Source organism: Nicotiana sylvestris, chromosome 10 (genome assembly GCF_000393655.2).
Source record: "Nicotiana sylvestris chromosome 10, ASM39365v2, whole genome shotgun sequence".
Lineage (NCBI taxonomy): Eukaryota > Viridiplantae > Streptophyta > Magnoliopsida > Solanales > Solanaceae > Nicotiana > Nicotiana sylvestris.
This window is the reverse complement of record NC_091066.1, coordinates 5903274-5917715: the sequence shown is the minus strand read 5'-3', so window position 1 is coordinate 5917715 and position 14442 is coordinate 5903274. Positions and strand designations below refer to the sequence as shown.

Genomic DNA, 14442 nt, shown 5'->3' with positions numbered 1-14442 from the left:
AGTCTATGAAGCCATGTCTAGTGGAGTTTCCTTTATATGTGTGTGCCGGTCACTCATATAAATGGTTAACTACCAAGACATTCAGGATTGTCTCATCTCTTTCTACTCTAGATCGTGCCATGAAGCTTAAAGCAATAGTTAACCTTCTTTTCCTATCGAATTCCAAACGTATTATACCCAAGCGACGCGCAAGAAAGGTATAAGGTTCTAGAAAGGATGATTTGCCTATTGTGGTATTACTATGGAATACATGTAGGTAACAAATGAGATTTGAGGAGATGTTGAAAGTGGGATGCAATGGATAGAAGTACAGATTATAGCATAACCTTATCAGAAAGTACCAAAGCAGTTATCATGTCTCATGGCTATTAGTTTACCTCAGTTACCAGTTATACAGTCTTTCAGTTAGCAAATTTATGGTTATTCAGTATGCTAGTATTCAGTTATATGTTTACCAAATATCCAATTTTCAGTGTATCAAAATTTCTGGAGACTTGTGAGTATACGGTGATGCATATGGATGCTCAAAGAAAATATAAGTAATAGTGATTATAGCGAAACCTTTGCATACTTTAGGTCTGGATTAAGACCAAGACTCACCGGATGGTGCAAGAAGTGATTTATCAAATGATGGTATACTTTGAAGGATAAGTTTGTGCATGGTAGTGTATTCGTATGCGTTTTACCTTAGAGAACAATTTCTTTTAATTCTTGGAAATGGAGCCACAAGTTGGATGATGATAGTTTGGATGTTAGACCCCAACATTGGTCACTATAGTTTTGGACAGAAAAGAGTCTAAGGGTAAAATACCTAGGAGTCAGAAACGTTTGTTATTACCAAAGATGTGATTTCGTACAACTCATGCAAATGACTATAAGATATGATGTATGCAATGAGAACTAAGAGCAGCCAATAGTGAATTTCAGGGAATGATTTTAAGTTGTTTAAATTTATTCAAATCAGAATTAGAAAGTACCACATTAGTGAATTGCTATAAGAAGCAGCTATTATTGTGAGATAAAGGATATGACAATTCCCCTTAAGTTATGTGACTAAGTGATTACCCGGGATGTTTATAGTATGATATGATTTTATATTATATAGAAAGTTTGGGATTACATATTCTAATTTTGTTTAAGACAGATGAATTTCCCTAAGTGTGATCTATGTACATAGTTCGAAAAGAATGATAGTATGCGGCAAAAGAATATGGTCAGATGATGAGGGAATTTAGGAGTAACCTTATGCTTCACTTTAGTTATTCAAAGCAGGAGAAAAAAATATGATGCTAGCAGGTGGTTAGTAAAAGAATAGTAAGTAAGTTTTGAGTTGATACAGTGAATTAGCACTTTCAGCAGAGCTAGTAGGGGTACAATTTGATTCACTTAGCCAGGTTTACTCTAGTGAGTGGATGACAGTTTGAAATACCGAACGTGTGTTAGAACCCAAAGAGTTTAAGTTAAACTCGAAGTAAAACAGCAGTGAGAAAAAAATATTAGCTAGCAGTGAGAGCACAAACTATAGAAGAATAGCCTTTAGGAATTATTGTAATGTGGTTTCTCCAGGATTGACAGTGTGAGCAGAGTTAAATTATTAAGATTGTATATGATAGTTGTGAATACATTAGCTTTCCGTTAAGTGAATATTTAGTTTTTCCTAGTAAGAAATATTTTTCAGAAGTAAGTTGGAAGATGAGTCGTCATTGACGTAGAGTGCAAAGAATTGCAGAAAATAAGGAAAGTTATTTGGATCCCAACAAAAAGAGAAGGATCCACAAGTATAAGACATGTGGTCTAAGGGGTGATGTGAAAATTTTCAGTAAGTCCAGTTGGAGATCTGAAACTCGAATAGTTAGCATGGGATATGAAAAAGAAAATCAGTTCGATAATGAGGGAAAATTGTATAATTACCACAAGAATTATGTCTAGTATGTGTAAAAAACACAAAGTGAGTAGAATGATTACCGAGCTTAGTTATTGATGATAAAGTGATCACAGAAAGGCTATAAAAAAATCATGCCCAGTTATGTATCACGAGGGTAGTGCCATCGCATGAGACTCTAATTTTCGGAGTATAGACTTAGCTCACAACAATTCTATAAGTGTTTTCAGGAAGTTCTTAAGAATATAATCAAGTGTGGGAAGTAAAGCTAAAGAATAAGGTAGACAAGAGAACTATGTTGAAAGAAGTTCACTGCTTAGCCAAGGTAGGAGTTCGACTTTCAGACACCAAAGATAGTGGAGTTATTGTCTAGAACATGACCTATTCCTCCTTAGTAGCCGAAGTGAAGTAGAAATGGTTTGATGATCCCTACTTATTGTAGTTGAAATAGAGGATTCACATGCTTAAGATGATGGTTTTTGAACAAGGGGGAGATGATGGTACTTTGAGGTACCAGGATAAATTGTGTGTTCCAACCACAGATGGACTTAGCGAGGGAGGAAGATGTTATAAGCCCAAAATTTCAGGTATTCTATCCACCTAGGCTTCCCAAAGATGTATCATGATCTTAAGAAGATTTATTGGTGGAACGACATGAAAAAGAAAGTTGCAGACCTTATGGCCAAGTGTTTAAATTGTCAGCAAGTGAAAGTCGAGCAATAGAAAACCAAGTTCAGAATACACACATCCATTAGTGGAGATGGTAAATATGGACCTTATAATAGGATTATCTCGCTCATTTTGAAAGTATGATTTTTATGGGCGAAGGTGTAGATTGCCAATTAGTTGGTTCGAAGTTGGCGAAGTAGAGTTGCGGGGACCAGATTTGGTATATCTGTCTATGGAGAAAGTCAAGTTGATTCAATAGCATTTGTAGACAGCTCAGAGTTGTCAAAGGTCCTATTTGAATATGCAACATAGAGACCTAGAGTTTCAAGTTGATGATTGGGTGTTTCTAAAAGTTTCGCCTATGAAAGGTGTTATAAGATTTGGAAAGAAAGGAAAGCTCAATCCCAGATACATCAGCCCATATAGGATCCTATGAAGGATCGGGTAAGTAGCTTATGAGTTAGAATTTCTACCATAATTAGCGGTTGTACACCAGTATTTCACGTTTCATGTTATAATATTCAAGTTTCGAAGTATTCAAATCTCATGTCACGACATTTATGTTTTCAGTATTCAGATCTCACGTTAGAACATTCAAGTCAGTTCAGTACTCAGATACTCATGTCAGTCCAATACTCAGATATTCATGACAGCTTAATACTCAGGTGTTGATGTGAGTTCAGTGAGTAGATATTCACGTCAGTTCAGCACTCGATTATTCGTGTCAGTTTAGTATTCATGTATATGTTTCATGTTATGCATATTATTAAGCCCTATGGAGCTAGTGTTATGCTCGGTTAGCTGGTAGGTATTTTGGAGAAATGTCGAAGTTATCTAACCTTCTCATTCAGGCCTTATATTAAAATCTCCATGTCTTTCAGTGTTTAGTAAGTTTAGTAGCCATTCAGTCTAGTACCTATTCAATTCAGTACCTCATCAGTTCAGTGATCGTGTATTCATTCAGTTTAGTATGCACGTGTTAAGGAAAGTTCATGTTCCCACTAGACCCATTTATGGTCCAGAGTTATCCTAAGATACGACCAGAATAATCATTCGAGGACGAATGATCCCAAGGGGGAGATAATGTAACACCCCAAAAATCCGGATTAGTTGTGGATGTGTTAGATGACTATTAATGTGATCTTTTAGACATGTGAAGCCCTATCAATATGAGTATGGGTAGTAATACTCCGTAAATATGAATCAGTTGTGTACGGACAAGGACTATTTATGTAATACCCCATAATTTGAATCGGTTGTGGATGCATTAAACGAGTATTAGCGTGATAGTAATTGGGTGGTTATGTTAATAAGTGTATAAGTTATGTTAGAGGTGAATTGGGTCTAAGGAGAGGCCTAAGTCTAAGCCAAGTTGGAAAATTTCAAAATGGACTAAAGCTGTGAATGAATACGCACATGACCTCACTTTGAACGATCATATCTCCGGTTCTATAACGAGTTGTGTGATTTATAACCTATAAAATTAAAGCCCTTTAAGTCTAATTTCCAACTCAACAAACCGTTTGTCATTTGGAGGTGTATACACAAAGTTATGACCATTTTACTGGGCAGGTGTCACTAGCGCGAAGTCGCGCGTTTTTGCTGAGTATTCTGCCTCGCGCGCGAACAAGCGCGTCTGGAAGGTTTTAAATACTTTAAAGGCCGAAAATAATAGAAATTGAGTCACTTCTCCAGCTTAGGGTTTCCTCTACACCCCAACTCGACCAAGGCATCCAATTGCACACCTAAGGTGAGTTTTTAAGTGTGTTTTCATGGTGATTTCACTTCTCAATCACTAGTTACAACATGATTTTGATTGGGTTTCATAGGATTTCTTCAAAATCTCAAGAACACCCCAAAAGTTGTCTTTCAAGATTTGGTCTACAAGAGGTAATCCTACACCCTTAGACTTACATATATGGTGTTATTATGGAATCATGAGTATAAATCAAGTATTACAACTTATGGTATGGTGATTGGAAGCCATAAATTTTCAATTTAAATACATGATCATGGTAGGGATTTAAGGGTGATTATTTGATAGGATTTGTTGGTTGGGTGTGAATGGATGGTCATATACGTGATGTTGAAAGTTATAAATTGGTTAATCATGATGGTAGGATAAATTGTTGATGAATGGTGGTAATTAGATGAACTAATTATATGGTGATGAGATGTAGAGGTTTATGCCTACAAGGTGTTTGATAATATGCCTAAATGGCTTAAGTTATGGAATTTGTTACTAATATTGGTTCCATTGGATATTGCTATTGTAGATTGAAGGTTCTTAGTGTTGTGGATCATTGTAGTATCACTAAGGGGCGACATTGAGGTATGTGAGGCTAACTCTCTATGTTTGGGAATGTTAATGATCCTCCCTACACTACGTTTCTTTTACGACGTATCAATTGCCTCAGAAATATAGTTAAGCCTAGTTCCTTGAATAGTTGTAGAGCTTCTATTCTCTAGCTTCATAACTCGTTCATGACTTTCATTCCGAACGCTGTGAGCTCAGTTCGTATTCAATATAGACTTGGGTTTGATGTCCCTAAGTCTCAGTATGGCTTACTCAACATGTCATAAACAGTTGAAGTTTCGGTGTTCATAATCAGTTCAAGAATACATATCTCATTCTAGTCCTATTCAGTATTCCAGTATTATATAGCTCAGTATGATTCAGTATTCCAGTATTATGTACTCAGTATGACCCAGTATTCCAGTATCATGTAACTCAGCGTGATTCAGTATTTCACTATTATGTATTGCAGTATGATTCTCAGTTCCTGATTTTAAAATCCCTGAATGTTGAACACCTGTATTTGGGCCTGAGGCCGCAGTCAATACTTTATGCATCTTTGGGCCTGAGGCCGCAGTTTATGATTTATGCATCTTTGGGCCTGAGGCCGCAGTTTATGCTTTATGCATTTTGGATCTGAGGTCGCAGTTATGTATACGTATACTTGGGCCCGAGGCCGCAGTTTGTGCACATATATATATATATATATATATATATATATATATATATATATATATATATTGGGCCTGAGGCCGCAGTTTATTATTCAGATAAACAGGTTGTTCATCATTCAGGAGAGGGAGTATTCATATCCTTACTTCCTTTGTTTAGTTCAATTATTAGTTACCGTTTTAGTTGCCAGTTATCAGTTTAGTTATCAGTTATCAGTTCAGCTATCAGTTATCAGTTACCAGTTCAGCTATCAAATATCAGTTCAGTTATCAGTTATCATTTCAGTTTCAGTTTCAATAGTTACCATTTCAGTTATCAATTATCAAATCTCAGTTATCAGCTTAATTTCAGTTTCAGCATTTATAATTCTTTCTTTCAGTTGCTTTACATACCAATACAATTCAAATGTACGGACGTCCCTTTTGCCCGGGGCCTGCATTTCACAATGCAGGTAATGATTTACAGGTTGATGATTCCGAGCGCTAGGATTCTCGTACCAGCTATTTGGTGATCCTAGTTCTTTCGGGGCATTTTCATTACCTTACAGTTTCAGTATTTTTTTTGTTACAGTTAGTGTTTTCAGTACTTTTTAGAGGCTTCATAGACTAGAGTAACAGTTAGACAAAGTCACGGGCTTTTTATATTAAGCTATGTTGGCTACAAATATGTTTTAGAATTGTATTAGTATTTCCGCAATTTGATTTATATCATCCAGACTTTCAATATATCAGCATGTGTTAGTTTATCTTCCACATTCAGTATGTTATGATACCACATGTTGATTCAGCCAGCCAGTTGGTTCGCTCGGTCACATGTAGTCAGGCACCGAGTGTTGTGTTACGTCCAGGCCCAGGTTCGGGGCGTGATAGTAATCACTATCGTCGACTTCGTTACAAAATTTTCGTACTCTGTTTTTTGCACTAAACTAGATTTCAACATTTTCTCTGATTTCACAAATCAAAATCGACAAAATCTTCTACAATTCTTCTGCAACAAAAGTAATTATGGCAAAAATACAAAACAAAGGAAAAAAGAGCAGCAATTCCACCATTGATAGTCATTAAAAATCTTTGAAGCTTTGAATTCAAATTTGGGTTTTCAAAAATCATTATTTGTTTGGATTGGGTGTCGTTGAAAATAATTGGGAATATTGTTTGGAGTTTATATCTCAATTTTGAGGGGTTTTAGTGAAGATTAGACTTGGTTTTGACTGAATTTTAAATTGAAACTCGAAGAAGAAGAAGAAGAAGAAGAAGAAGAAGAAGAAGAAGAAGAAGAAGAAGAAGAAGAAGAAGAAGAAGAAGAAGAAGCATACATTATATTGCAGAAATTGTAGAAAAATTATAAATAAATTGTAAAAAAATTATAGACAGTTGTTTATTTATTTTTCTTTTATTCATTTACTTATTGTATGAAAGTTGAACAACATTGTATAAAAATTATATTTAAGTGGATGATTTAGTACTATTTTGGACAAAAATATGTATCAAAAATGTGAAACATACATTTCAGGGGAAGCATGTCGAGTCCAAATACGTACCCAGTTTGTAGATATTTTGTAGATAAATTGTAGATTATTTGTATTCTGATTGTAGATGCTTTATTTTCTGTTTTCACAAATAAAAAATGACTAAAACTTCTACAAATCTTCTGAAAAAATGCAATTATGTCAAAAATCCCAATTATGCTACAATTGAATGGGAATTGGGATATTAAAATTCAATGTACCCAATTTGTAGATATTTTGTAGATAAACTATGGATTATTTGTATTCTGATTATATATGCTTTGTTTTCTGTTTTCACAAATCAAGAACGACTAAAACTTCTGCAAATCTTTTGCAAAAAACGCAATTATGTCGAAAATCCCAATTATGCTACAATTGAATGGGAATTGGGATATTAAAATACAATGTACCCAGTTTGTAGATATTTTGTAGATAAATTGTAGATTATTTGTATTCTGATTTTATAGATGCTTTGTTTTCTGTTTTCACAAATCAAAAATGACTCAAACTTCTACAAATCTTCTGCAAAAAACGCAATTATGTCGAAAATCCCGATTATGCTACAATTTTGTGATTCTCCTATATGCTCTTGTTACTCTTTATGAAACTGCAGTGCTAAATATGGAATCCAAAAAAACATGATGAGGGGTAGATCTTCCTGAGAAATTTTGTAGATAATTTATAGAAACATTGAAATTCTGTATTTTCATATTAATTTTTCAAATGATATGTAGTTTTGTTGTATATTAAATATAGAAAATAAGCCATTGTGAGTCTTATTTGACTTATTCCTCACATTCAACCTATTCTACAAATTCGCACCTCTTTAAGTACAATACAACCATACTTTCTTGAATTTAAAGGTATAGCAATATGTATAACTTAAAAAACATCTTCTCTTCTCCACAAGTTAGCTCCAAAATAGAAGAAGTGGAATAACAAGCTCCCATCAAAACTTTTAACACAAAAACACAAAGCTCAAAAATAAATAAACAACAGTCTACAATTTTTCCAATATAATGTATGTCATGTCTTCTTCTTCTTCGAGTTTCAATCTGAAATTTAGTCTAATCTTCACCAAAACCCCTCAAAATTGAGATATAAACTCCAAACCATATTCCCAATTATTTACAACAACACCAATCCAAACAAATAATGATTTTGAAAACCCAAATTAGAATTTAAAGCTTCAAAGCTTTTTAATGGCTATCAATGATGGAATTGCTGCTCTCTTTTCCTTTTCTCTTATATTACTGAAATTTGGGATTGCGAGATAGAGAGACGTAGACAGAATTCTCATTTTTTTGTAACAACATCCAATCCAAATAAATAATGTCTTTTGAAAACCCAAATTCTAATTCAAAGCCTTAGCTATGAAAGAAATAATGGGATTTTGATACAGAAATAGTGGGTGTGGGAGGGAAACGTGGGTGAAGGTGTGGAAATTGGAGAGAGAAGCGTGTGGGAGTGGTATTAGAAGGAATATACGATACCATTAAATTAAAAGTGTAATTAATACCCTTAAAAACTACTAATGATTATACTAAATGTAATTTCTTATATAGTTTTTTATATGCTATAGTAATAAATTCCATACCGTATCATTTATCATGGAGCAATAATTGAATTCTACTTGACTACTACTACTACCTAATTTCAGTTCTGTGACGTGTAATTCATGATCCAAGTCTACAGCCATTTGTACATAAATAGCATTTTCGAGTGTGTGTGTGCGTGTGTTTTTGAGAGAGAGAGAAGAGAGGGAGAATATGGCGGAAAGAGACATAGATGATCTTCCAAAGAATTCAGCGAACTACACCGCGTTAACTCCGTTATGGTTTTTAGATAGAGCAGCGACGGTGTATCCAAATCGCAAGTCGTTAATTCATGGCTCCGTTGAGTACACGTGGCACCAGACTTATCGCCGTTGCCGTCAATTGGCCTCTGCTCTTACCAAACGGTCCGTCACCTTTGGTAGCACGGTAATTAAGTTCTCTGTCTTCCGAGTTCTGCACGGTATTTATACATGTGCCGTTATTGTTAGTAGGATCATCGAGATTTGTTTTTTTATATAACGATAGTGTTTGGATCAACTTGCACGCATTAAAAATTATTAGGATCATTGAGATTTCATTTTCTATATAAGGATAGTGTTTGGATCAACTTGCGCACATTAAAAATAATTGTAATCCTCCGTATATATCACCTTTCTAGTTTCTAGAATATGGAAAATATAGAAAAGTTGTACTAAATCCAGCATTTTATTGTTTGCTCGTCAATTAATTAAGAAAAAAAAAAGGGGCAGCCCGGGGCACTAGGCTCCAGCAATGCGGGGGTCAAGGGAAGGGCTGAACCACAAGGGTTTATTGTACGTAACCTTACCCTTTGTACGTAACCTTACCCTGTTGTAATCATCATCATTATTACTACTACTATTGTTATTGCTATTGCTCTAGAATATGGAAAATATAGCATATTTGGTCTAAATTAAGCGTTTTGTTGTTTGCTCGTCAACTAAAACAGACAAAAGAAAAAGATCAGATTTTCCCTTGTCCGGGGATCGCCCCTTTAAAAGTTGTTGTTGTAGCAGTCGTCATCATTATTATTACTATTATTGTTGTCGTTGTTGCTGTATAGTTCCATCTGACCTGAACTGAGCTAAGAGGGATTAGTTATATAGCCAAGCCCAAGTGGAAGACATATACTTGACATTGTTGTTATTAGCATCTTCTTCAGTATTACCTTTCTAGATATGGAGAACATGTTGAATATCTACTAATCAGCATTTTACTCGTCAAATTTTTTCGAAAAAGAAAAATAAGAAGAAAAAGATCAGCCTCTATATCTGTTTCTTAGTCCATTTATTTATTATTTATGTTCTTTTTATCAATATTATTTTTTTGGGCTTGAACAAAGCAAAATGGATATACAGGATTGATATAGCTGTCTCCAACTGGTTTGTTATTGAGACATAGTTGATTGATGCATCGGAAGTTTCATTTCTCCCCTTTGTAGTGTCTTTAGTATTCTATGTATTGGTCCGCTTTCTTATTTTTCTCAATTAAGCTCATTTTTTGAGTCATTGAATTATGGAAATTCGTCCATTTGTCTGCAGAATACTCTGATTACTCTGGTTTGGTATGTCCATTCCAAATCCAAGAATGGATTTTTAGTTGATGTTTCTGTTATTTATCCTCTGCGTGTGCAGCGCTTGTTATCTTTGGACTGGTGTAACATTTTCATCTTCTATTTTTGTTGAAGACCTGCTATTACTTAGGTGCTATTATTGTGCTTTCTCTTTTCTATTCTTGAACTAATTGCTACTCTATTTATTTTGTACAAGCTATTGACTAAGTGAACCTGAAAGTGATTTCTGCTGAAATTTGGTTGATTTTGAATTTGTTTCCCGCAAGTTATAGTCTGATCTTTTGAAGAACTAATGTCAACTATCCGATCCTTGTAAAGGCACCAGCTGTTTTATTTCCTTAGCGTGTTTGGTATGGCGGCAAATTTTTTTGGTTACCTTGATTATTGGAAAATCTTTTTCTCCAAAAAAATGTTTTTCGCCAAAATGGGGAAATTGACTTTTGTCACGGGTGGAAGTCATTTCCTTTTAGAAATAATCCAACTTTATTTAATCTCACTGTCCTGTTTCCAAGTGTTATTGCATTTTATGAGATCTATTACAAAAAGTAGTGCTTGGTAACCTATATTTTAACGGAAATCTAGCTGAAGAAATTACATTTCTTTGATGCAAGTCTCAGTCTCTCAGAGATGCAATATGAGCCTTAAAGTGATTATGCATTGGTATTCGAGAGAGCACCACGGCACTTGATCAGTTGATCTCACTGTAGCACTGCATTATCTTTGTTTTCTTCAAACTAGTTTTGGCTTCATCTGCTCTTTAGCTCTTTTACTGGTGCAATTGTTGTTCGGTTAGCCTTAGAACCATATAAGGCTTGTGTTAGAGTTTCAGTGAACTCTTAACCATATAAGGCATGTCATTTTGGTATTTCAGTGAACTCTTAACCAGAGTGGTTTTATACATGCTGTCCCATGAAAATCTTCAGTTATAAATCTCTTTGCTTTTTCTGCAAAAGATAACTTGAACTAACCATCAAAGTAGAGTAGATTTTGTATATATAGGTAAGATCTGTGCTATTCTCATGAGGCAATCCATTACGCTGTCATCCACAAGCAGATTCTGCAATAACAAGGAATAAAGAAAGATGAATCTAATATATAATAGGCTCAGTCTGATTCTTGGTTGAAAGTGTGAAACATGGTGTGCATGCATGCTTGCATGTATGCGAGCCTGAGAGAGAGTGAACATGAGGGGTAGAAGAAGAGAGAACGTAATTGGGCTCCATATAAGTAGGAAGTGACAATTAGATATTAGTATGTTATATACTATAATAAACTAAGCTAGCAAGGATAGGTTCACAGCTTTTCATCTACTGGTATTATACAACATAAACTATGTATACATCGAAAACATTCCTGCTATCTGTTGACAAATCAGACAGCAGAAATGATATTAACTTTGAGTTTACTAGAGGATCTTTGTTTTCTCAATATAAATATGTAGAATGTTAGTTTTTCTGCCTCTCAATCCCCAAAAGTTTCATTCTTTGCTGTAAGTTGACCTTTCCCATATTTTTCCTCTTGTAATGGGCTTGCCAATTTCATTCATGGCGTCATAGTAGGATATAATAATGCATGGTTCTGCTTCTCATCCTACATGTTTTAATCTATTTAATGGCTTTTAAGATTAGAAAAAGATGAGTAAAGATAGTTGGATGAAAGAAGAAGCTAAAATTTACATATTGGGTTTTTGGATCATCAATTTAAGAAGAGGCGATTAAGTATTATGTACACCAACTTTTATTTGTTCTGTTGCCTGTTGCACTTTGTCTCTCCATATTAAATGAACAAAAATGCCAAAACTTTGAATTAGTTTGTTGTGGACATCAATATTGTTGTCCTCTTGATGAAATGCATTTCCTGTATCCCTGTGGATGCGCCTAGTTATCCTTGTTTTGTCCACTTCATTGGCAGGTTGCAGTTATTGCCCCAAACGTCCCCGCTTTGTATGAAGCTCATTTTGGAATTCCAATGGCTGGAGCTGTTTTAAACGCTGTCAATGTCCGTCTAAATGCACAAACGATTGCTTTTCTTTTGGGCCATAGCTTGGCTGCTGTTGTCATGGTGGACCAAGAGTATTTTCCCTTGGCCGAGGAAGCTTTAAAAGTATGGGAAAATAACAGTAAAGGAAAATTTAAGGCTCCAGTTCTGATTGTAATTGCTGATAAAAACTGTGATCCAACACCGGTCCAATATGCTCTTGAGAAAGGGGCAATTGAATACGAGAAATTCCTAGAAACTGGCGATCCAGACTTTCAATGGATGCCACCAGAGGATGAGTGGCAAACTATTGCTTTGGGCTATACTTCCGGCACAACAGCTAGTCCTAAAGGAGTGGTGCTGCACCATCGTGGGGCTTATCTTATGGCGCTGAGTAATGCTGTGATTTGGAGCATGCAAGAGGGAGCTGTTTATCTGTGGACTCTACCACTGTTTCACTGTAATGGTTGGTGTTTCGCTTGGACAATTGCTGCAATTTGTGGGACTAACATATGCCTTAGACAGGTAATTCCGTTGTTCTTTTTTCTGCACACGGAATTCTCATGCCTTATTTGCAACTTAATAGAGAGCAGTGCGTAATCTGCTTGGTCATAGGTATGCCAAACTAATTGGCACATGAAAAAATAGATTTCAGCTATAGTATGCTTTGACCTACGAAGTATTGGATTACCAAATCCTAATTGAGTAAGATGGACGACTGCAGTCATAATTGTTTATTTTGCACCATATCTCCTAGTGCTGACATTTAGAGAAAATTCAAACTATATAGAATGGACAATAGCGTTTGGGTATATTATGAAATTGGACACTAAGGCGGGAATTTAAAAATTAGAGGGAGGACATGACAGGAGTTTGGCTAGGTAGCACGCAACTCCATTTCTTTTCTTCCCTTTTTGGAGTTCCGAGTTTGGTTGAATTGTTTTCCATTTCGCTTGGTTGGTTTGCAGTGTAAAACTTAATTATCTCAATAGTTATTGAAATGGAAGCACTTGGCTCTTAAGATCTATTTCTAAATTGGAGGAGGTAAAAAGAAAATGCCTTTTGAGTTGGTTTTTGAACACACTGCTCCTTATATCTGCTTTGTTTCTGGTTCTTTACAAGCTTGCCTTCTGTTCCCGTTTTCGGCATGCAGGTAACCGCAAAGGCTGTTTACTCGGCTATAGCCCATCTTGGTGTGACTCATTTTTCTGCTGCACCTGTGGTTCTCAATACCATAGTTAATGCCCCAAAAGAGGAGACCATCCTTCCTTTGCCTCGTCTTGTGCACGTCAGCACAGCCGGTGCTTCTCCTCCTCCTTCTGTTCTTGCAGCAATGTCACAACGTGGCTTCCGTGTCTTACACACTTATGGCCTTTCTGAAACCTATGGCCCCTCCACTGTATGCACGTGGAAGCCCGAGTGGGATTTACTTCCCCCGGATGTCCAGGCACGTCTGCATGCACGCCAAGGTGTGAGATATGTTGGTTTGGAGCGATTAGATGTTGTTACCACGAAAGACATGAAACCTGTCCCAGCAGACGGAAAAACAATAGGAGAGATTGTATTCAGAGGTAATGTTGTAATGAAAGGGTACCTGAAGAATCCTAAAGCTAACGAGGACGCTTTTGCTGGAGGCTGGTATCACTCGGGTGATCTTGCAGTTAAGCATCCGGACGGATATATAGAAATCAAAGACAGATCAAAGGACATCATCATTTCCGGTGGTGAAAACATAAGTAGTGTCGAGGTCGAGAATATCCTATATCTACATCCAGCAATACTAGAGGTATCTGTAGTGGCAAGGCCGGATGAGCAGTGGGGCGAGTCGCCTTGTGCATTCGTGACATTAAAGGCTGATGTGAAGAAAACAGACCAACAACAGTTGGCAGAAGATATTATGAACTTTAGTCGATCGAAAATGCCTAAGTACTGGGTTCCAAAGTCAGTTGTGTTTGGACCATTGCCAAAGACTGCTACTGGGAAAATACAAAAGCACTTGTTGAGGACAAAGGCAAAGGAGATGGGACCAGTGAAGAAGAGTAGATTGTAATTATAATGGTCTGCAGCTAAATAATACAGAAGCATGTTTTCTCATTAGTCATTATCAATAAAATTATACTACTTTGATCAAGAAAAATAATACAAAGGCAACTTTGAGTTTGTCTTTGTAGCTTAGGGTCGACATATCTCTATCTATCTTTGGTCTTTACTGTACATAAGTAAGTCTTACGTATTAACTGAACCTTTCTTATATTTCTTAGTATGTGAAACAAAAACTTTTCTTTGTTAATG

At 35.9% G+C, this 14442-nt stretch overlaps 1 protein-coding gene across 1 annotated transcript; it reads left to right on the top strand.

The window, feature by feature from the left end:
- The first annotated feature begins 8744 nt into the window (after positions 1 to 8744).
- LOC104247004 (acetate--CoA ligase CCL3) lies at positions 8745 to 14440 on the top strand. Its single transcript, XM_009802931.2, has 3 exons — positions 8745 to 9008; positions 12085 to 12675; positions 13304 to 14440. The coding sequence occupies exons 1-3, from the start codon at positions 8796 to 8798 to the stop codon at positions 14198 to 14200; spliced, it is 1701 nt and encodes a 566-aa protein (XP_009801233.1). The 5' UTR covers positions 8745 to 8795; the 3' UTR covers positions 14201 to 14440.
- Positions 14441 to 14442: the final 2 nt, after the last annotated feature.